This window comes from Trachurus japonicus, chromosome 16 (assembly GCF_045865225.1).
Source record: "Trachurus japonicus isolate A0001 chromosome 16, Traja_1.0".
Taxonomy (NCBI): Eukaryota; Metazoa; Chordata; class Actinopteri; order Carangiformes; family Carangidae; genus Trachurus; species Trachurus japonicus.
Genome location: NC_140922.1, coordinates 17249434 through 17273999, shown reverse-complemented (window position 1 = coordinate 17273999; position 24566 = coordinate 17249434). Strand labels below are relative to the sequence as shown.

Sequence of the window (24566 nt, the reverse complement as noted above, 5' to 3'; positions counted from 1 at the left end):
GATACTATAATGTATATGTATTAATTTATGCTTGCGTAGACAATAGGTTAATAGGTCAGTGATAAATTGGGATTGTATAGTATTTACTTACGGTCAAAGCTTCTTTGTGCCTGTTTAGATTTTTTAATTTTTTTTAATTTATGTTTTCAGAGTATTTGACAAGCTTTGGTTCAATTCATTTTCAATATCAGCAATCCTTTTTCCATATGGGTTACTTTAATAGATGATTGAGGTAGGGTAATAAGTTCAGTGTAAATATATATACAGTATATTCACTGACTTATTCATTTAGTAAATGACAAAGGATGACCTACACAATGGTGAGGATCAACCAAAATTCACCAAAAAGACATACTATGTACAAGAGGCGGCCTACAGAGAACCATATTGCTGGGATATCTTATGAGTTTCACTACTGAATAAAAGATGTGGCTTTAATTCAATGCTGAACTGAGTGTCTTTTTTTCTCGCTTGGGGGGATTGGCCTAAATATAAGATCATACATTCCTTCTTTGCTCTTACATGCACTTGTATTCATGTGTGCTAGTGTTCAACAGCCTTTCTGAACGTCTTTACTATCTGCCCTTCATTTCCCCTGTGTACTGTATCTGTACACTGGCCACTCAATCAATAATTGTATGTAACTAGTATTTAGGAACCTCTGTTATAAACCAGTGTTGTGTTGACAGTTTTGTGTATTCACCGTGTGACAATTGGCAAAACCAATCAATGTACGCAAAACCAGATTCCTCCGCAAGGCCTTAATTACTCTTCAAAAATCCATGGTGTCATGAGATGAAGGCTCTGACCAGACCGACAGTTTGTAATAAAATGTTGGTTATGACATGTGTCACATGTTCCCGCTATGAAAGGCCAGCTGTGGGTAAAAGCAATCGGATGTGAGTTTTGTTCTACTTGTTTGCACAGTAGTGCAGAAAAACATTTCCTACCTACCTAATGAAAAATATCCTTTTGTAAATATAGGTACCAGAAAAAAATCAAACCATTGTGTTAAACCAACCCAGCAGCCTGTGAAAAATCAATTGGAAAGTAAAAACAATGGAGTTTGGTTTCCTTCTCGTGTCATTGTGTAAAAACATATGGAAAGGAAGAAAAAACAAACCTAAGGAAACTATAAGTAAGCATGAATGTGATCCACCTCACAGGGTGGCTCATTTACAGTGACTGAGTGTAGCAGATTAGTGGTAGGGAAGGACGAGGGTATGAAAACCACAGCCAATACATTCCAAGTAATGAACACCCGGACCAATAATGTAAAGTGAAAAATGCACAAAGATTTCCAACTTGGTCTGACTGCTGAAAAATCACATTTAATACAGTCAAGAGAAAATAAGTAGCCTACATGCTTGAATACACATAGAACTTGATACTTTGTTTTTTCATGTAATATGATCCACTCCTATTCCATTCAGTTACTAATGACTTACTAAAGTGTCATTTATGAACCTAGATTACAAGTTTATTACCTGAACATAATGCATTATCCTCTAACTGGCATTTAACTATTTCACATATTTCAAACAGGGAAAACAATGCAGCTCATAGTTCAAAATAAGAGCAGATAAAAACCAATACTTAATTGGTTAATCAAATTGTAAAGTAATTATATTTTCTTCCTCGAGTTTTCAAATGATAAACAAACTATCATTACGTGTTACTTTTATTCCTTTATTCATCTCCATTTGGGGGGGATGTAAGTAGGGTCGATACCTTTATTGTGAAAACACGACATACCGGAAGTGTAGTTTTGTTATGCTTGTTGAAATCACGAGTACGGAAACAGTGTTTGTTTTCCCCGGTGTTTAAACTGTATCGCTTCCATCTAAACTACTCCATTCAAAGTGTTGTAACGCCAACAACAACAAAGACACTATCGTTGGCCTGAAGGGTTCGTGTTTGTGTTATTTTATGGAGGTTTTATTCTAGTTTTATGACTCGGAAACGCTTCTCTTCGTCCTTTGTAGCTAATGGTAACCAGGGTTACAGCCATAGCCAGGCATATGTCATACAACTGCCTTATATCTAATGGCATGTTTGTTTGTTTTTTTGCAACAGTAAATACACATTGGTGGTGTGTTTGAACCGATAGCAGGCTGATCTTAACTTAAAATCGCTACTCAAAGCTACAAGTAAAGCTGTGACTTAGGCTAACGTCACTTTTAGATTAAGGTTATCTATAAAAATCAGATTCAGTTTTATGCTGTCATCTCTGATGGATTTGTGGCCCAGCATTAAGCATGTCCTGCTGCTGATTTTATTGAAGTCTTGTAAAGAGGTTCAGATTCCCATTAAAAGTGATTGAGTCAGTGATGCTGGTGTTGTATCCAGCTTTCCCCCCATTGAATTTGAAGCAATGTGGAATCAATTATGTGCTGCTATTTCCAGCGAATTTCCTTGTTAAAGATTTTTCAGCCTGCTTCCATGTGATTCTGTGTAATGGCACTAATATTTCTCTGTCTCTGTCTAGATGGCTCGAGAGGGGAGACCGCCCTTCCCTGCTTCCCTTGTCATGTGTATCTGCATGTTATTATCCCTGTGTAACTCCCACCCTCACTCTGCTTGGCCTTCTAGTTCAAGGGCCCCATCCAACAATACTGCAAGGAAAGGTATTCACTCTTTCACCAATAGTATTTCACAGTATTGCACAGTTTTTCCTTTAAATATTATGAAATATAGCTATCCTCAAATCTACAGATTGCGTTGGATACTGGATTGAAAATTGTTCCATCGCATCTCTTAGACTTTCATGAGTTTGTTAGATGTTTTCTTTGTGTGTGGTTCCAGTGTCAGATATAGCAGCAGAGGTCGTGGGCTACACTGATGTGGCGAAACAGATCATCGACCTGGCTGTGTTCGGCGCAGCCCAGGACCGGTCTTACAGACGGCTGGCCGACTTCACCGACACTATAGGGAACCGTGTCAGTGGCTCACAAAATCTGGAGATGGCGATCAAATACATGTACAATGCTATGAGGAAGGATGGGTTGAACGTCCATCTGGGTTGAGTACACCTTGTTATCTGTCTCAATGGATGGAGCATGATTGCATAAGTGACAGCACTCGTTCATTTCAGCCGGCTGATCTGTGCGGTTTCTTCTCCAGAGCCCGTCAAAATCCCACACTGGGTGAGAGGGAAGGAGAGTGCAGAAATGACTGAACCCAGGGTCAAAAGTCTGGCCATACTGGGACTGGGTAGCAGTGTAGGAACACCACCTGAAGGTAAAGACCACTGCTGGATAAAATTGTCCTAATGCCTATCATCCGTCATCCATCGCCCTCCTGTAATCTCTACTCCAGGTATCAAGGCAGAGGTGTTAGTGGTTCAGTCTTTTGAGGAGCTGAAGCGTAGAGCCAGTGAGGCCACGGGCAAGATCGTCGTCTTTAACCAGCCGTTTGTCAGCTACGGGGAGACGGTGGCTTATCGAGCTTATGGAGCTTCTGAGGCAGCTAAAGTCGGGGCTGTGGCCACACTCATTCGATCTGTTACCCCATTCTCAATCAACAGGTATCTATCTATCTATCTATCTATCTATCTATCTATCTATCTATCTATCTATCTATCTATCTATCTATCTATCTATCTATCTATCTATCTATCTATCTATCTATCTAGACACCTCACCCTCATATTTCCCTCTAGACACCTCACCCTCATATTTCTCTCTCTGTAGTCCCCACACTGGTTGGCAGGACTACCAGGATGGAGTGAAGCGCATCCCCACAGCCTGTATCACAGTGGAGGATGCTGAGCTGATGTGGCGAATGGCGCAGAGGGGGCAGAAGATCGTGGTCAGTCTCAAAATGGAAGCCAAGACTCTGCCGGACGCCGACTCTTTCAACACAGTGGCTGAGATAAGAGGCTGGCAGCACCCTGAGCAGGTAGCATTCACTTTCTCTGCTGCTCACATACACCAGCTTATCTGCTCTGCTTATCTCTGACTTATAAAACTCTTGATATTATCTCTTGATATGATCATACGACGTTCCCTCTTTTAGTTTTGGGGGAAATCTGTGGGTCTTCCTCAGAAATTGTGTAAGAAACAGATGTCCTGTTAGAATAACAGTTTGGAAGAAAGGCTGTCTCTGAAAGAGCTCTTTTGTCTCTCATGATTGCTTTTTCTCTCCCTTGGGTTTGTTGCGAAGAAGACTGACCTCTTTTTGCTGAATTGAGATATTTCCAAAGATATTTACTTTGCCTGTGTTTTGCTGTGTGTTCGTGTGTGATCTAATTTTTCCAAAGAAGCGCTGAGGCTCAGCTGAAAAATGGCACTTTGAATGATTCAGTTTAAAGTGGATTTCTATGGCAACACAACATTGTATAAACAAACTATTCACCTGTTGATTTGCATTTGTCTTTTAGTTCGGGAAAAAAAGTTATTTTTACTTGAGGATTTAGAAGATTTGAAAATGTTCCCCTGACCCTTGCATTTTTTCTATTGGGCAGTCTAAACAACTCAACTTGAAATTATAGGTCTGCTGAAATCAACCCATCCCTTTATGGTATGAACATTAGTTGTCATTTGTGGACACATAGTAACATCAACAAACAGAGCGATCATGTGAATCTACATCTTGTTTTTTTCCCTCGTACTGTATTGCATGGCAAACTACAATTATCCCTTGTATTCATTTTTAATTGGCAATGACTAATCAGCTGTATAGAAAACTTATGAGCCAATGGGAATGGATGTGACCCCTTGCAGGAGCAGCGACCTGCAACTTGGATAAACTAAATCCGATTCCAGGAGGAACTGTGTAAAATGAGTGGTGCACAGTAACTGTGCACCACTCATTTTACACAGTTCCTGACTACTGTAGTCAGGCTGTTGGTTTGTCACAGGGCTGAACAGACATAGATATTTAAACTATATGCAAACTGTAAAGCCTGTCAACTGACTGGACAGGACTGAGAAACCAGTTTAGAGGGTCCTGGATACCAGAGATGGTATCATGCGCCAGTTTCCAAATTGTATTGACTTTTATTTAGTAAAGATGACTGATAAAAGTAGCATGAAACAGAACTACCGCATAATAACCTCCTGGATAGACTTAACCGAACTGAATTAGTACTTTTTTCTATTTTTGGTGTATCACATACTATAAAGCCTGTGTTAGCTTTTCACAGTGTGCTCAGTGAATCATGCTGTGTAGCCTACTGCGTGGGCAAGAGCAGCCTCACTTCTTTGTGGCACTGACTCTCAGATTCTGGTTCATGTTTACATGGCTGCGTGACATCATTTATGTGGTCGATGTGTGTGCTACACAGTCCATGCTGTCGATTTTCCTGTTCTTCCACATCATAAGAATTTCTTCACCGAGTACATTGTCATGTTCATGAAACCAGTCTGAGACGACTTTTACTGTGTGACATGGTGCATCATGCATCATGCTAGAAAGAACAACAATACCCAGATAGGCTGGAGCATTTCAAGTGTATTTGACCCACAGTGCACTAAGAAAACAGTCTCCATGCTGTCACACCACCACTGGTCTGGACTGTTGTGTCCATAGATTGCAAGCTGTTAACACCAAATTCAGACCAAAACCAAACCAGATTCACCAGATGAGGCTGTTTCCAGTCTAAATCCAGTCACTTGTTGGGACGGGAACACAATGTGGTCTTCTGCTGTTGTAGGCCCGTCCCCGCTGCTGTAGCCCGTCCTGTTTCTGTCAGCCATTCTCCTCAGACCTCTTACCAACAAGGTGTTTCCCTGCTGCTGCTCACTAGATGTTTTTTGTTTTTGGCACCATTAAAAACTCTACAGACTTTTGTGTATGAGAATAGCTCCAGGAATACTCATACCAGTTCATCTGGCACTAACACAGTCAAAGTCACTAAGAACAAATTTTTCCTCATTCCTGTTTGATGTGAAACTCCTGACTGTTTCTTCGTGACTTGATGAAATATGTGTTTTTGTCTGGTAGGTGAATGTTGATGGTGTTTGCACTTGGATTTTTTCCAGATGATAAACTATATGTGTACACCTTTACTCCCTCACAGCCTCTTGATCCTGAAAATGTGAGGCCTGCTGATTCAAGAATTGCAAAACATCTTGTCATAACAGTGAAGCCCATGATGGTAAAACAACAGGATTGCAGACTTTGACTGCTAACACAGAGCACAAATGAGGTCTGCTTTGTATTGTGGGAATGCCATTATGTCCATGTTGTTTCAGAGGTCCACAATATGTCTAATGTAAATGAATATCTCTACAAACTGCAATTTTATAATGGTGGGAAAAAGACTTAAACTTAACTCCCATCTCAACCCTCAGGCTACTGCTGTAGATCATTTCAAAATCAGTCATACGACTTGGATGAGTGGATCAGAGGAACATTGTTGATGTAAGTTGTTACTATTCTGAACTGGGAACCAACGCTCGGTCCCTCGTTATAGAAAAGGGAAATGAAACACATGGCATGGTTGACATCATTGCTGGCTCTGGGCTCTGGCTGGTAGTAGCAGACAATGTGGTTTGGGATGCGTGTGTGTGTGTGTTTCAGGTTTAGTGAGTCATTTCCACAGTTTAACCTTTGAGGACCTTGAAGTCATCTGAGGGTGATGAGTTACAGAGATTTTTTTTCCACTCACTCAAGCTTCTCCACCTCCTATCCTCATTTTATCACATGTAGTCTTGCTGTCTGTAATTATGCCTGGAAAAAAAACAAGTCATGATGCTAAACAGATATTGATTAGAGCTGATTATAAATGTTTCCTGCATTTTTGGGAAAAAATTGCTTTGTTTATTCCCCCAAAACTATACTATATATTTATATCACTTTTTCCCTCTTTGTTAGTACGTGGCAGCAATTGTTAAGTGGTGTATGCTGATATTAGTGGCAACATTTCACTACATTTAGCTCCAAACTATTTTCTAAAAGTGCTGTCCACATGGGGTTCCAATAAATATGGATGTCCTGATATTTCATCACAGCTGGTGGCCTCAACTGTTGCAAGTTCAGGATGTTTATGAGCAAATTCCACAATTGTAGAGTGCCGTGTGAAATCCCTAAGGCATGCTGTAACCTGGTATAAACCCTTACATGGAAAATGTACATGTTTGATTTGAAGGTACACTCCTCTGGTATTGCAAAACAAATTTAATGATTCATGGCTGCTGCAAAGAGAAGCATGTCTGAGTGTGTTTGTGTCTGTAATAAATGCCTAAGTACGTCGACACAAATGTTGATAGCACTAGACTGATTTTAAGTAAACTGGTGGCACCTTCAGGTTTAGGCACAAAAAAGGTCTTGAAGAGAAAATAGTCCCGTATGAGCATGGCTCAGTTGAGGCCTTTATTTTAACAGAAAGGATGTCCTCTGGGTCATTGTCCAGATAGGGCTTTAAAGGGTCAGAAAATGTTTCGTAACTTGGAACAACAGGTCAGGCACATCCCACTGACGGGAATCTCACCTCTTAAATTTCCTGGAAATGGGGATATCACTTTGAACTGTGCGTTTTTGTCTTGTGTTCTGTTTTTATGAGTCTGTTTGTCTGTCCTTGCTGGTAAAAAGTCTTTTTTAAATTATATTCACCTGGAAAAATTGTCCCACTGCATTCAATCTCTCTTTTCCTTTGTTTATTTCTCTTTTATCTGTTCGATCTGCTAGGTCGTCTTGCTGAGTGGCCATTTGGACAGTTGGGATGTGGGTCAGGGAGCCATGGATGACGGAGGTGGAGCCATGATTTCCTGGGAGGCTCTGTCACTCATCAAGGACTTGGGTAGGAGACTGACATATGGTATAGGCAAACAAACATAAAGTATGACGACATACGGGCACTTACACAGACAGAAACATATGTATACATAGTGTAGATGTGCAGAAATATGTACACAGACTGCAGCAGGCTTACACACCCATATAAACAAGGTCAAGTAAATGATTGACTTAATTATATATGCAACCAGCTTGGCCCCCTCAGATTAATACTATTATTTATGAATAAGTGACCAGAGCATAAAAGTACAACAGATGTACTTGCAAAATACAATAAAGCTCCATGACCAAGAGCAAGAAATAAAATTGACTGTGCTTCATTTATCTCCAGCAGCCAGGTAGAGGATACCATGAAGTATCTGGATCCAAACATCGGGACAAATCACAAAACAATTCCTCTGACTGTAAACAGTAATTTCCTCCAACTGTTTTCAAAGGAACAAGAACACACATGATTAGGAAACACACCGATACACACAGTGAAGTATTCTTATAGACAAAAGAATGCATCTCAAAACAAAACAAAAACAAACTATAATTGGACAGGTTCATCCGACTGAGAGCAGGAGGCCCACTGATGAAGTTTTATAGTCAGGATTCAGGAATACAGTGAAGTTTGGAAAAGAGCTTCAGTAATAATCTATGTGAATTATATTTTTCTGTAAGCATGAATAAAACATACAGTATCTGAATCTCAATCTGTTATCAATTATCCCCCCTGTCCTGTATGTTTTTTCTATGTTGTTGTGTACTAATTTGTCTCCTCATCTGTCTCCAGGTTTGGTTCCCAGGAGAACCCTGCGGACGGTGCTGTGGACGGCTGAGGAGCAGGGTGGAGTTGGAGCGCAGCAGTACTTCAATCTACACAAGGTGTGCTCTACTTTTACTGCAAATATTCTCTCTGCTTGTAAGAAGCACGGAGGGTCGCGCTTCATTGTCAAAGTGTAGACTGTGTCTGGCGTAGTGTAGAGGTATACTCACAGAGAACTGGAGGGGCCTTGGCTGGACACCAGGTTTTCCTCTGTGCAAAAGGGTCTAAACAACAATCTATCTACAGTCTTACAGAGTTTCCTTCTGTAGAGATTTGGCTGCCAACCAGACCTTAATAATAAACTCCACCCTCACACAGAGAGTGCAAAGAGGTACAAGGATTTTGTGTTTTTTTAAAACCATTTTTGTCCAATGTACTCTGACAAAAATCAAAATGACAACAATTCTTATATGATTTACTGTCTAATTAGAATATAATTTATGTCAATAGGGAAAAACAGCTGCACTAGCAACTCCTCATATAGAGACTAATCAGTGGCTTACTACTTTCATTGACTGAAGTTTGTATTGTTTTCAATTATTTACACACATCATACGTTGGTTTTTTTAAATGCACCTATGCCTATCATGGCCTCATACTCTTTCTATCTGCTCTTTCCTCTCTGTTCTTTCTTTCTTTTTCCAGGTGAACCTGTCCAACTTTGACCTCGTCATGGAGTCTGACCTGGGAACTTTCACCCCACTGGCTCTGCAGTTTACTGGCAGTGATGCAGCACGACAGGTCAGATTGAAAACAAAACACTGTCCAACAGTTACTAGTACTTATACAGGCTTAAAAGTCTGGCACAGATTCTGCACAGAGGCGTGAATTTCCTTCTTCACCTTCTTACTGTACTTCAGATGTATTTCTCACCTTCAGACTTTCACACTTGCCCTCACTTTTGTTCATTTGAATTACATGTGGGATGTAGTTTCTGCCACAGAAACCATAGCAACAAGTCCAAAAACCCCCGGCTTAACCACAGAACTGCTGTATGTGTTAAGCTAAGACACATTTTCCTATGTCACCAGGTGATGGAGGAAGTGGTCAAACTGTTGGCTCCCATTAATACAACCAAACTGGAGGCACATGGAGAAGGGACAGACATCTCACCGTGGATGCAGGCAGGAGTACCAGGTAAGAAGAATCTGTCCATCTACAAATTGCAACACTGATGTGCACAGAGCACAGTGAAACTGGATATGATAGAAACTTCATGAAGTGAACCATTACCACAGAAAAGAGAAATAGGGAATTACTCTCTAGTTTTTTATGGTGTTTAAGAGCTCTCTGGATTTCTGAAAGTGCTATGTGTACAGATTCACATCCTCGGTGATTAACCATGAGTACACTGTAGGGAAGTACGGGGCAGACGTTCAGATGTTGTGATCTCTATGAATTTCAACTTAAAAGGGAAGTTACTTAAGAAGGATGGGACATCTTCAATCAGTAAACTTGAGTATCCAAATCCTAACTCTGGTTGGACTTGCGTGACTAAGTTTACCGTCATTTTATTGAAATGATAGTTACACAATGTTAAAATACAATACCGGAAACTGAATTTAAAAAAAAGAAGACATACATTCAGAGGAAATCAATATAATTTAATTGGATAGCATTAGGAAACTTTGTATTTGTATTGGCATCTCACTCTTTCCTGTCATTCATGCACAATCGCTTCATGACATTTTCTGTTGAGCAACGCATATTTAAAAAAGGTCTGATCCCAATAAAACTCTGTTTAAATAGCACAGCCCAATTCGGATTCTTTGTGGCTTTGATAGAGATTTGGTGGTTTAAACACACAAAAACACTTTTTACACAAACATTGTTTTCTAACCTTTAAAGGAGGAACTGAAAACAAGACAAACATATCAGCACATAATAAAACACCACAAACAATCCTCTTTTTAGTTTCATGTTATTCTGATTGATCTCTCTGCAGGATTAGTGTTGGAGCATGTATGTCTCAACACAGGGAACATCTCAGATGTGTTGCCTTCACTTGCCTAAATGTTGGAAACAGGAGCACTTCAGACACCTATTGGCCAAAACAAAACAGCTGCTGAACATCGATATCTGTTTCAAATTAGTTTTGTCACAAGAGTGCTAGTCTGATCAGGCCGACACAAAGATGCTAGATGTAGGACGATTTAAAAATAAAATCCATCAACATTTAACAAATCTGTTTTCACTACTGATTTAGTAGAAAATTGCATAAACAATTCAAATAGCACAGTGATGCTTTTTTTTTGTTAATTACTGTGTTTCTTCTAATTATACACTGTGGCACTTCAAAATGGGAGATAAAATGGCATTGACTGAAGAATTGTATTCTTTGGTGACAGTGGCAAAGTTGTCTAGTTATAAAAAGCCCGTAGGACAGTTTGTTATGTTAATGAAAAAACAGATACATGTATTGATGGGGGTTATGTGGAAACAAAAAGAAGTCAAGAGTGTTTTCTTCATCTTTTGGTTCATTCACCACTGAGCATGATTTATTTAATTTGGCTGATTTTCAACCTCCCCTTTACTTGTTTTAAAAGGTGATTTATTGAGCCCTTGTCCCTTATTCAGTCTTGTGAGTCCTTAACTCAAAGTGATGGCACCTTCCTCCCATTTCCGACATAACTTTATATCTTACAGACACCATCGTTATCCCAGTATTCTTGCCAACTACATTTTTTGAGAATTTGTGTTACACAACTTGTATGACTCAGTGTTTCCTCTGTATTTCTTATCAATCTAAAGTGAAACTGTTTAGACATTTAGAAAATGGAGGATAAAGGTAATTTGGTTTTTTTTATCAGTTTTAAGTGAAGTTTCTTGTTTACTCTCTGTTGGGTATGCAATGCACTGTCAATAACAGAATAACTGACTAAATAACCAGTAAAATAGACACCACAGCACAATCAGTTTAATTTAATGGAAGTTTATTACAACACATATACTGAACCTGTATATGTTTTTGGTTTTTCCCATAGAAAAGACAAAGAAAATCTCCTCTAATTCAACATGGCTAGTGGAATAATGAAACCCAGCTTTACAAAAGCTGCTGATGGTTAACTTGTCGACACTGAGATGACAGTTTTCATTCGGGCCTTTCTGGCACAGCACCTGTAGCTTCACACAAAACATATGTTAACATCTATGTGGAAATTTCTTTTCACTTTTAGTCCAATAGTCTAAACACTTTAGGGGCACGAAGGCTGTGAGTGCCGCCTGCGGCTGCCCCACCCATGGAAATGTGGACATAGTAGAAATGAACCAGCCTTTACCTGTAAAGTTGAAATCGAAGCTCATGGCCAAAATATACCATCCACTGTTCGTATGGCACATCTGCCTACAGGTGTTGTCAACCTACAGGTCCTTTCATGCATTTTCACCTCTTTTGCCAGTAGATTAAGTACCATTCCTTATTTAGCAGTGGCAGTCAATAAATAGTAGACATTTGAGAGTCTACATAGCTTCTAGTTTGACATTGTATTGAACACAGAAACACATTGTGGTTTATCTTGTAGAAAGAGGAACTGAAAACAAAGAACATTTGAACCTTCAGCCAGGAGGACCACAAACACTTCCTCCCTTTCAAAACAATGAACAGAGAAGCCACTCGGTTACAGTCTTGTACAAAAAAGCAGTTTCACTGGAGCAGCAGAGGGTTTCGGTGCCTTGCTCAAAGACACTTTTAAATGCAGTTTTTCCTCCTTCTGGTGATCCAGAAACATTAAGACTTGAGTTCTGCTGTGTGTATCAGGGAGCCCATCAGATGGACAAAGGTACAGGTAGCTTGTAACTGTTTTCGTGGGGCTTGTTTTACACCATGATCCAGGTTTCCAAGTGTGCTGATTTGTTCCAGTCAGTGATCTTTAATTCACCAACTGCTCCCCATGGAGAGAGGTCCACAAAGGTGGAAAAGATGCAGCTGCAAACCCACACCAGCGACGGAGTCCTCAGAGTCATGTTTATTCTGCTGGTTCATGACCCAGCGTAGACTAGCGTCATTCAGAAGGGCCTTCCTCCTCATCTGTGTGGCTGAGCCGAGGTCTCTTTGATGGCCTCTTTACTATTGTTGGTTGTAGAAACAATATAGGACTATCCAGGGGAAAGGTGAGGGTGCAAACACCACAGTCTCTGCTGGGTACTTTTGCCTGAGTAGCTTCAAAGACAAAAGAAAAGTAGGTAATTGTGACATTTGTACTGACAGAAGAAATATGAATGATGTTAAGCCAAGTTGGACACTAAAAATACATCTCCACAAACCTGTACTTCTGAAGTGATTTGAGAGAGTTTTCATGGATAGCTGTGTGCCAACTGATTTTCTCTCTGGAGGGTCAGTCTGGGTTGAAACATGTCTCACAGAAGGCAAAAGGTGATAAATGCTGCCACCAGAGTCCTTAACAGACACAAGGGAAACAGGAAAAAAAAAAGAATAAAGTTTTATTTAAAACAAATTATGAGACATAAAATGTACAAATATGTTTTTAAATTTTTTATTTTTTTTGGAAAATCTTCTCTTTGTTTTGCCATTACGCTATTTTAGTTGGGTGTTGGGTTATTCAAAGTCTATCATATGTTTAACACAATGTGAAACTGTAGATGTTGGTCATTAGGTCTTTGAGGAGGGAATTCAGATATGGTCAACAGAACCAGTCACAACATACCACAACAATAAATACAAACATAACTATTAGTAGTGGAACCATACTTGTCCGCCTGTTTGTCGTTATCTGTCCCATTATGGCATGATGAATTTAATCTTAATCTTTGATAAGATCCTATCCATAACAAAAGAGGGAGCAAAGGGAAGAAATGAAAAATGCAAAACCCCCAATTATGCAACAATTATGGTGTGATATGTCACAAAGTTCCTCTTTATTATGAGTCTGCAGCCTCTCAGACGCTGTCACTTATCATGTGAGTGAAGTCTGTGAGGGTGCAGATCTTCACACTGAGCATGGATGTAATATAAGATGATATGCACTCCGGAGCAGAAGGTGGCGGTAAGTAGATGTCAACCGCCTTAAGAAGAAGGAGACACTCAGCTGGGTGTTCAAGCCTTTACATAGGCAGTGTATGGTTAATCCCCCCCTGTGTGTGTGTTTGTGTGTTCTTCCATATACAGTCTATTGTGTATTCAACGCACCGCTGTGTCTATGATGTTTTGTCATGCTAAATGTGGCACTGGTGAATGTCACCGATGTCCAAACAGCGACTGCAAACGTTGCAGCCTACAACAACACCGCCTCCTTGTAGAAACATAAAACACATCACCAGTTTACTTACAAGTTGCGGATCTGAAGTCGGGCCCAACAGTGTGGGGACTGACGTATCCTTAATCACTAGCCTCTTTGAAAAACCTGCATTGTACTGAGCCTGATTGAGGAAGCAGTCGATGCTGAAATGAGCCGAACAGACGGTCAGATTCGGACTAAAATGCTCCGGTATTTCAGAGAAAATAAACTTCAGCCACTGGTCTCTGATTTTACTGTCCTTAGGGAGGGTGTGCAACGATAAATTGCTTCCCAGGCATCCCGGGATTGTGCAGCGTCTCCTCGACATTTTTTTTTAATGTAGCGTAGCTTGCTAGCTAAAGCGACGGACTGACGTACTGTATTTTTTTGTTAATAAAGCTAACAACAATACAAAAAAAATCTGAGACGGGGAGTCCCCTGGTGAGTGACGGTGGGTTGTGGGCGAGTACCTCCGTTGTGATGTCATATCCTTACGGAGGTCCTCACGGCTCGTTTCTCTCAATATGGCCACGGTTTAAGTTGACTTAACTGTTTTATATATTCACAGGATTGTAAATGTAACATGTCGCACATTCGCATTAAAGACGGAGAGAACCTGTCCTTTAGCATGTACGTTTTTAACGCTTGGAGCAAAAATATGTAGCTGAGCTAAAAAAAAGAAAAAAGAAAAAATCCACCAACTGTTGTCTTGGTGACTGTTGCTGTGTCCAGCTTCGAACTCTTCGAGCACGCGCAGCTCAGGCACAACAACCATAACAACAGCCGTTAGCCCAGCAGGACATGCTAACAGGCTAATGTGCTAGGACCAAAACAAAGCGCTCTCCCTCTCACCATTTCAGAGCTGAGCGACGGGTCCCGTATCGTGGGAACGGCTCCTTTCTTCAGTATCAGTTTAGAAAGTACTCCGACGTCGAACTGCCTCTGGTTGTGGATGCACTCTGGAGCGAAATGAGCCGAACACACCACAAAAGACTTGGCGGAGACGGGTCGGTGCGGGTCTCCGAAAACAAACTCCTTCCACTTCTCGGCGATGTCTTGCTCCTTAGGGAGTCGGTGCAGTGATTTGTTGGACGCCCTGCAGCCACGGACAAAGCATTTCTCGTGAGTGGGTTTCTCCGACATGGCCACACTCTCTTGACCTACAGGGTGGATGTTTACTTGACGGCGATAGGTTATCCGGTGTCGACGTAGAAACCGGATCAAATTTCCTGCTCCCCCTTAAATGCTGGGGGACATCTTTCTGTGGTGCAACTACAGGCCTGTCGGTAGTGGGGGCCTCACACTTCCACAGCTTTTACCAACTCATTTTGGACTAATCCCCACGTTATGGGACCCCGAAAGGGCTCCAGACCACACGTTGTCGGGACACCATTAGGCAAGTGCATGTGTTTACCGTATTTTCCTTCTCTGTATCAGGAGCTTTGCTTACCTGTGCTGCCATGTCTCTGCTGGACTGCAGACAGTGCAGCCCCCTCGGTGCTGCTCTTGCACTCGGGATAAGGGTGTCAGGTCTAGGTCTAGCCTCGTAAACCAGCCTCTCCCGGGCCTCATGGCTTGAAACCCCGCTCAGATTTCTGTGATTGACACAGCACGTTGGCCAATGGCCAATCAGGGGCCGACTGGTGCAAAGCCCCGGATGATAACGTCGCGACGCGGACCACACTTTCAGAGCCAATGCGTTAGTACATCGCCGTGAAATACTGGAATTCTTACCTCTACCACACTTTGTCTTGTGACTTTTCCAGGGGTTTTGAGTGGCGTTGACTTGTGATTTAGTGTTGAGGGATGGTGCCTTCGTCTTTTAGCTGCCCGTGGTGTTTTAGAAGGTGATTCTCCCGGTCGTTTCTCTGAGTCTGTTTGGGGTGGTGTAGTTTTGGGTGTAATTGTTGCGGCCGGTTCGTTAGGAGTTCCTTCGGATAGTTTCCATTTAGTGAGTGTTGATAACGATGCCTCAATTGCTTTAATTTGTATGTAACACTTCCTGCAAATACGAATGGATTTGTCGTCCTGTGGCCGCAAGCGTAGTCCATATGATGCCAGACGAAGAAATATGCTTTGATTGTCAGGTCCTCCACGTTGATAAATCTTCTTAGTTTTTGTTAGACGGCCGTATTTACGACAGTTTTCATTGCAGAGACGGCAAAAATCATTTATATTGGATTCGGCCATAATGTTTTTCTAGTAGTTTGCTCGCGGTTACTAATGCTAGTGCTAGTAGAGCCCATGGATGTATTATATTGGTAGAGCCGCATAGATTGTAGAGCCGTAGCAGTGAAGCTGGCGCATTTGGATGACGTCACTTATTTTGAAACGCTGATTGGCTGCAGGGGTGCAGATCCGGTTCCCCCCCCCCCAATATGCAACTCATACCATGTCGCCATAAATCACAACTCCGCAGAGGCTCGGCATATAATTCAAAAAGTACTACATAGGAAATCATTTATTGTGCTTACGGTACCTTTCTTGTTATTTGTCCTAAACAGCCAACAGCGCACTGCTGTTATATTAGTAAATTATAATTTTAAGGGTCTCAGACTTTCGCCTCCCACCGACTGTCCCAGATCCCCAATTCTTCTCCCCATCTTCCTTTTCTCCCAGTGTATGGGACTACTTTATACATGATTAATTGATATGGATGAATATCAAAATATGAAGCCCTAAGATTGAGGGGGTCGTTTTTTAAAGCCTGCTGATGTCATCAGCATCTGTGTAAGAAACTACCCATTCATTTGCATCATAGTGGGGGAGACCAGAGATGGGATGTGGAGTCAGAAATATTTTTGTCAAACATTATGTTCCACCATTTCAATAATTTCTTTTTAGATGTGAATCTAAAATGTGAAGAATGTGAAGTCTGAAAATACATTTGTTCAATTTTGAATAATGTGGGGTATTTATATTGGGGGGGGGGGGCAATTCATGTTTTTCAGAAATTGGGGGGGTCCCCCCTGTCCTCCCTGTCCTCCCTGGGATCTGCACCCATGATTGGCTGAATGGGGTTGTCAGTCAACGCTACTACTCCCGCCCACCCCATACGCTTACCATGGATCTATTATAAGTTCTTCATGGTATGATGAAAATAAATTAGGCTAGTAATGGGTGTTGATTAAAACACAAATAGGTAATGAAAAGTCCTCCATTTCCCATTCACATTAATGTAACTCCGAATGTTCTCCCAACCCTTTGTTGGCATGACGTTGAGTAGACAATTGATGAATTATCCCTTTAATGACCTAGAGCCCAAATTTGTTTCAGTAGTTGACCCCTCATGTAATGTAACTTGAATTTGATCTGTCTTTGTCTCTGTCTCTGATCCAGGAGCCAGCCTCCATGTGGCAGACAGTCGTTACTTTTGGTTCCACCACAGTGAGGGCGACACCATGGCCGTTCAAGACCCTCAAGACATGAACCTCTGCTCGGCATTATGGGCCGTTGTTGCCTATGTCGTGGCAGACCTGCAGGACATGCTGGGTAGGTAGGTAAGTTAGTTAGTGTACAGAGGACAGGTGAACAGGGTGGTGACTCTGAATTGCTGGCTGATCACAAAACACATGGAGTCCTGCTTTTTAGTTTAAAGGGACAATGAGGAGTTTTGGGAAAGCGAAGCGTTTTCACACTACATTTATGAGCCTCCGCGTGCACCGTAGAATTCTTCGACCGGCGCAAGACAGACTCATGTTTTCATTCATCAATAATTAAAGTCAGAGGTTCAAAGAGGTTCAGTTACCGTCGTAGTTCTGACCATAAACAGCGATTCGGCTGCGTTATTCTCATAACTCGCTGCGAAAGGAAACGCTGGTCGGCTCGACCAGCATTTCCACCACCACTAATAATAACAAAATAACGATAGAGACAAAACGATATATTTATCGAAAATGGAGCTATTAACAAGTGTGGGTAGCGTAGATTCATCCACATTAACGTGAGACTTTTTTATAACTGAATAGAAACTCCTCATTGTCCCTTTAATAGAGTTATTTTTTTTAAATAAATGTCAGTTCTGTTTACAAAATTAAAGCTTTTACAACAAAATTAAAATGTATACTTAAATAATGACTGGAGCGCAGGACGTAGCCACCGTGATCTTAAATCTGAAGCAAACTACAATCCAGTCAGTCCAGATCAGGACCAAGAAAATACATGTAATGCAAATTAGCAAAAATAATATTGTAGCAATACTATGTGGTATTTTTATGCAGAGAATAAGGGGAAATTGTTTGTTGTTTTCTCAAATGAGATTAGGTTTATGGTCTAAAGACAAATAAATAAAAGCTGTGTATATGATAAAAGACTTTCTCAGATACTGTATTTGCCTTATTCTACTTCTATTCTAACATGCTGCAAAAAGAATGAAAGAAATAATGTCTTGGTCTGTGAAAGTGTAGAACTTACAAGAGAGAAAGTCAGAAAAATCCCCTTTCTTGCTGTGAATTTCCCAACTCTGAGAGAGAGTGTGTTATCAGTGAAGTCGGGCTATGATAAAACACAATGCAAACAAACAGCATTGGATTAATGAGAGGGAGAGTATGTTGAGAAATTATGGGACTGTTTAAATTTACAGAGCTTCTGTGTTTCCATCTTTAAAGATGATATTTTATTTTTTATAAACTGTTGCTGAGATTATTGTGCTCAGTGTTCAAACTATTACAGTTCCTGCCTAAATTGTGTTTATGTTTTCTCCAGTATCACTTTTATGTAATATTCCGTCAAAATGTATGAAAAAAATCCTTGAAGTGTTGTGATATCATCAATAAAGTACAGATATGATGCTCTGAGTTTTGCTGATTGTGTAGTTTCTGTGAGAGAAGAAAGAGGAAGATGAGGAATGAGATACTCATTAAGTGGTGGTTTCCGTAGACAGTGGGAGGAAAGGAGAATGGAGAAGCAGGAGTCATTGTGGGAGCAGAAAATGATTAGAGCACAAAAAAGAGAGGTCACATGCAAAACAGGAAAGGAAGTAAAAGAATTAATCATTTTGCGGGTGCCACGCAGGCCAGTATGCACACACAGCTGTGATCCTTTTAACCCAAGAAGAGTCGTCTATTTGGATGATGTCAGGGTTAGTCAGCTCGCCAGCGCAGATAAAGTCGTTTTTGCAAGCACAGATGTTTGTGTGTCTGTGTTGAGACAAAGCTGTGCAGCCCTTTCCCTCAGTGTCTGAGGAGCTCTTTCTCATGCGACTAACACTGATTCACACACAGACATGTTATGTTAGAGAAGGACAACCACTAGTGAGTCACACACATCATCTATAGAAAACTAAATAAGCACATAAACAGAGACAGTGACTCTGCTGCTGTGTGAAATTAAGCGGAGAAATAAAATGTCAATATATTGTATCATTGACAAGAAGTGTAAACCGTAAATGTACATCGCTGTAGAAGTTTAAAACACAGCTAAAGTTAGATTGGCGAGGGAATTGCCATGGCACTGGTAGTGAAGGGCAATCGAGGCTTTGTTGAGGCGTCAACACACCGACACAGTGCTCCAGTACATCTAGTGTTCAATAAAATGAAGTGCAATTGAGACGTGTCATTCATTGGTTCATTGATTGTTTGAGATTTGATTTGCCATCCTCACTCTGTTCAACTAACGTTACATGGCTGTATGGTTTCAAGCTGACACAATAAAATATAAAATAAACAAGAAGTTACTCTGTTTCTCATTTGGCATATTGTGATAGGCTTTCGTTATAGGCTACTTAGCCTGATATATTAGCCTCTGCTATGAATCACATTCTCCTCTGAAACAAGTCTTAACAGTTTATGGCTTAAACGATGTGAAATGGTGTAGAGTAGATGACAAATGTGATCTCAATCTTGACAAATATGCGTGTTACAACGCTTGAATAAATTGTTTTCCTCTGCTCCACATATCATGGTTTAGTAATGTTAGGTACTGAATGCTACACTTTGAAACCAAATCTCTGCCGCCTCAGTTTCTGTGTGCTTCAAAGGCTCAGCTCAGCTCTCACAGAGATAAGAGCCGAGACAACCAAAACATTGACGGTGCTTCATGAATGACTGAATCAGTCACGTGACCAAACCAAACGCTTCATGAGCTACCGCGCATGTGTCAGAGGACCTTCAATGGCCCCACGCCACCACCGTAATGTTTGCAAAGGCTGTGAGGCAGACTCGGTTGAATTATTAACATGCGGCAGAAAAACAAACAACTACACTTACCGATGAAGTTACAGGCGAAGGCGTCTTAATTGAAGGCACGGCGTCCGCCTTCAGATTGAGTTTGCTGGCAAAGCCCATTTGTTTTTTATGCCAGTTGGTGAAGCACCCAGACTCAAAGTGTTGACTGCACACCACACTCCTTTTGCTTTGGATAGTGGTGTTGGGACCAAGAAAGCCGAGCCACTGCTCTCTCACAGCAGCGTTTTTCGGCATGTAATGCAGGCTAATGTCCTCATTTTTCTTTGCTTTACAACCTGCTACCATACATACGTGCTCGTCTGCCATCTTTCCTAGCGCTAGTGCCCTCCCCTGGGGTTGTGACGCGCCAATCCGTCTGTCATTGGTTCACAGCAGAGCTCACAGCAGTTTGAAGGCAGAAAAACGCAGAAATTCAATTTTGCACTTCCTTTTCTGCTAATATGTCCTCTAACATCAGAAAAATGCCACAGTAACATGTGAAAACATGTGCAGTAGCTGCCATGATGTAACCACCTGGAAGACTGGGATGATGAATATTTGTATTTGTATATTTACAACATAAAATATAATTCAGTTTCCTAAATTATTAATTTTGACATTTGTAATAGTTCCATGGCAGAATTGCTAATAATTCAAAGATCTAATCAGTCACACCACAAACATGGTGATTTGTCTTTAGCCATTTTATTCTACCCTTGATTTGAACAATAATAATATAATAAAATACGCTATTTTGCAGTGAACAAAATAGTTTATAAATCTTCTGTTGTTTGATTAATCACCTTAATTTTTATTTTTGCATATATAATTTTTCAATGATATATGCAATTAGGAGATCTAGACTGCAGAAACCTGATGGTTTTAAACAACCTGTGGACATTAGACAGATGTGTAAATCAAAATGTGCTCAATAATTCATATAATTTTCTGTTAGAAATACGGTAACTGCCATTTAGAGCAGGACAGCTAGAAAAAGGCAGCTGGTCACATTTTGTCAACACAGGCCTCCACCTTGTGGACAACCTCTGTCACAGCACCTACCTTGTATTATGAACCTTGGAAATGGAAAAGGTATTGATTTACTTAAGTTAATGAGGGACAATAGGAGAGTGAAAGAGCCAATTGAAACCAAATGGTTTGACAATTAAAGTTGATTACACACGTAATAATATTACAAGGTATTTTATTACAAACATGTAGCATTTTTACAGACAGGAAAAAAAAACTGTTTGATTTTAGGGACAAAACCTTTAACATTTGCATTTTAAGTGGTTATTTGTAATAACCTTACAAGATAAATATCTGCAAAGCTAACTGCATTTTTTAAGGAGCAAAAAATGTTTTTGACAATTGCAAAATAAACTGGAAATTAACTAAATGTAAATTAATCAGTAGTGAGTCGATGTTCACGTGGCCACAGGTCTTCGGGAGTTGAAGACCTTGATCCCATTTTGCATTGAAGACCGTGCGTATTTAGTCAGGAGGGCTCCGGTGGTCTGTTTCTCTCCACACAGGTCTCTGCATGAGGAGAAGAGGGAGTAGGCATGAAACATTACACATCATCATGGAGCAGGCTACTTTCCTTGAAGCTTAAAAACTCAGACAATTTCTGTGTTATTTTTCTTTTCGTTAAAATGATGCCAACTTCCTGGACAGCTAACACTCACTGTATGTACGGCGTGATGTCATCTTCTGTCCACTTCTCTCGGAGTGTGAAGAGGTGGTTGAAGCGCTCCAGCGTGTCCTCTGGGAGATCGTCCACCCGCAGCAGGCAGATGGTTTCTGGGCGGGACATACGGTCCACCAGTGCTACACTCTGGAAGATTTACACAGTCGTCAGTAGGAAAGAGCTGCAGGCAAGGCGAGCTAGACAACAACTAGGCTACATGTTGGCTCAGTCCAGTTAGAGGGCATTTGGAAAGGAAACAAAAAAAAAGGTGATTTTAATTGATTCCTGAAACCTAAAAGTGTTGTGTTGTGCAGAGACAGACTGTGCTCTTTTCTGCATTTCTTTGGGGAAGATATGACCACTTGTAAATGTAAATAATGCAGAAAATTTGTTTCCAAAATCCACAACATCACACATGAACTGTGACACAGACTATATAGTGTAAAAGGTATAAAAGAAGTGCAGACTAACCTTTAGCTGGTCCAGTCTTGTGCTCATGCCCTCTGGGACGCTCTGCTGCCAAACCTGCTGAAACTCCCTCAGGTTGAACTTCACGGCGTTCTGCAGCAGCATTAGTGCGATACCACGACAGACCTTGTCCTCGTGCAGTGTGTAAAACACCTCATCTGCGTGGACAAAGGAGGACGCAGATATTTTAGCGCTGTGGCGTTTCAGACTGGATCAGATTCTACCATCAGATCACTAATGAAATTTTACGATCCATCAGTTTAATATTTATCATTTAAGGTTGTTTTTTTTCCCTCTTTACCATTTTCAGTGTAACGTTTCCCATAGCAGTTCAAACAGTGCTCGATCATCTCTCTGTGAATAAGAAAGACTCATTATTATTAGAACATGGCCGACCATTTACTCTATTATAATACAACAAAAGATGCTGGGAAAAGCAGAATAACCTAATTATGTTATATGAGTAATTTGATGAATCTTAAGTCTTTTCCTCTTGTAGATCTCTACAATTGAACATGAGGATCCTGGGTGTTAACTCACTTGGGCTCCAGTGGGGCTAACTCCTCCAGACTGGTTTGAAGGGGAACTTTGTTGAAGGACCACGACTCAGAATCCACCAACTGAGTGACGTGACCGAGCAGCTTCATCTCATAGTCGAAGTCCAGCACACGCCAGTAGCCTGAAGGAAAGAAAGAAACGCTTTGGTTACATCTGGTAGTTAAAACAACAAATACATGAATACATGTGAAAGGTCACACTTTACCTTCAACCTGACAGGCGTGGATCGTCTCTAAATGGCTCTTTATCTCCTCTTCACTGGCCTGGATCCTCTCCAACAGATCCTCCATTGTGTACTGACAACAGACAAAGGCAAAAGAAAGCTCTTACTAAGAGCTACAATAACAGGAACAAGACATCTGAGCTGGCAATACACAAATTACTGGTTTTAATTGCCATTTATTTTCAATTAGGAAAGGCCAAACTATGAACAGATGTTGACGTAGGAGCCAAACATAATCTGTACATTATTTTACCCTGTTCCCTGTGTTCTCCTCCTGTCCTCCTAAAGCTGGACCTTCATAAGGATTCTCCATCAAAAGCTTTGTCAGTTTCTTCAGTTTAGGACGCCGCTTCTTCGGTTCCCAGTAACTGTTGCAAAATCCCCAGATCTGCAACAGAAGTGTGACACCGTTAGTGTGTGTGGGTCAGAAACTCAACCCACCTTTATGTGCATGCATGCATGTGTGTGTGTGTGTGTGATGTCAGCCTGGTACATGTGTGTGTTTTGCATGTGTCATTGCCGTACCTGAGCGTGCACCACGTGTGAGCTGTCCTGGCTGTGAGTGAGCTGGTCTGCTGTTCTGCATCCTGGTACCAACAGCAGCACGTTGGACGTGTCGGCTATTTTAAGGTCGTAGGTCTTGTCACCGCTACAGAGCACTGCATGCTCATCTTTATCTCCGCGAATCACCAGACTGGAAAAGAAGAAAAACATAATAATTTGTCATTTATAAAAGAAAAGTACAAAAGCATTTCTGTCCATCCTGCTTAAGCATCTTGTGTCACAGTTATATTCATACTTGTTTGAAAAAAAAAATGGACAAGAGTGTTATTATCAAGTTTTAAATAAGCAAAGAGTACAAACTGGGTTGAATAATAGTTAAATGACCATTTAAAAATAGTTTTGTTTCAACCATTTTCGTGAAAAAACAAGATCAACTGGATCATCTCAACCTAATACACTGTTTTTCTTTGTTTTATATCTTAGTAAGTTACATAACCTTTGGGTTTGCTCTGTTAATCAAACCTTTTTAGCCATTTTAGGTGAAAAATATTAATGTCTTTGATATTTACCCCATTCAACACTGACATCTGTAACTTCATCAATCATGACGCTAATCAGAAAACAATAAAACACGGAATGCACATGATCAATACTTGACCTTTGACCAGCTTCTATGTGTTTGCACAGTGTGTCGTCCAGCTCCATCAGGCAGTAGTCGGCCGACGAGACATTTTCCCCAAAACTCAGACAGTGGATAGTTGACTGCAGATCCTCTTCCTTTAACTTGGCGATCTGCAGCGTGGCCTGCACCTCCTCTAAAGTCCTCATCTTCCCCTCTGACGGCGGCTCAGATCGATAATACCGACGATTAAAACCCTTTAGACCTTCGAGACAAACTGACAGGAAGTACCTGTTTTATAATAAAGTACAAATTAAGTCGAAACTTCTCTGTTTTTCTTCCTCCGTCTCGGTCAAATTTCCCCGCTCTCTTTCTGCCGTGAGGCGGAAGTGACGCAGCTCTATTGTGACGTCAAAATAGGACCGGGTAGAAACCACTACTCAGAAAGACACCTAGATACACGCTAAAACAATTATTAAGTGTACTTATTTAGATATCATCGTCGATATTTTCTTACTCGTCACATGACCATAACACTATATTTTGCCACACGAG

At 40.9% G+C, this 24566-nt stretch overlaps 3 protein-coding genes across 3 annotated transcripts; 1 reads left to right on the top strand and 2 right to left on the bottom strand.

Moving 5' to 3' along the window:
* The first annotated feature begins 1759 nt into the window (after positions 1–1759).
* On the top strand, positions 1760–17390 carry LOC146972245 (carboxypeptidase Q-like). Its single transcript, XM_085802240.1, has 11 exons — positions 1760–1909; positions 2489–2627; positions 2806–3021; positions 3124–3240; positions 3319–3526; positions 3693–3900; positions 7633–7744; positions 8519–8610; positions 9197–9292; positions 9583–9688; positions 17125–17390. The coding sequence occupies exons 2-11, from the start codon at positions 2489–2491 to the stop codon at positions 17283–17285; spliced, it is 1455 nt and encodes a 484-aa protein (XP_085658366.1). The 5' UTR covers positions 1760–1909; the 3' UTR covers positions 17286–17390.
* Positions 11468–15043, bottom strand: LOC146972246 (uncharacterized). Its single transcript, XM_085802241.1, has 3 exons — positions 14638–15043; positions 12815–12947; positions 11468–12710 (listed from the first exon to the last, which is right to left on the bottom strand). The coding sequence occupies exons 1-3, from the start codon at positions 14926–14928 to the stop codon at positions 12553–12555; spliced, it is 582 nt and encodes a 193-aa protein (XP_085658367.1). The 5' UTR covers positions 14929–15043; the 3' UTR covers positions 11468–12552.
* A 3759-nt stretch (positions 17391–21149) lies between the features above and the next one.
* On the bottom strand, positions 21150–24381 carry dscc1 (DNA replication and sister chromatid cohesion 1). Its single transcript, XM_085802238.1, has 9 exons — positions 24051–24381; positions 23414–23582; positions 23142–23276; positions 22871–22961; positions 22648–22786; positions 22409–22461; positions 22111–22265; positions 21638–21786; positions 21150–21488 (listed from the first exon to the last, which is right to left on the bottom strand). The coding sequence occupies exons 1-9, from the start codon at positions 24218–24220 to the stop codon at positions 21377–21379; spliced, it is 1173 nt and encodes a 390-aa protein (XP_085658364.1). The 5' UTR covers positions 24221–24381; the 3' UTR covers positions 21150–21376.
* Between the last annotated feature and the right edge of the window lie 185 nt (positions 24382–24566).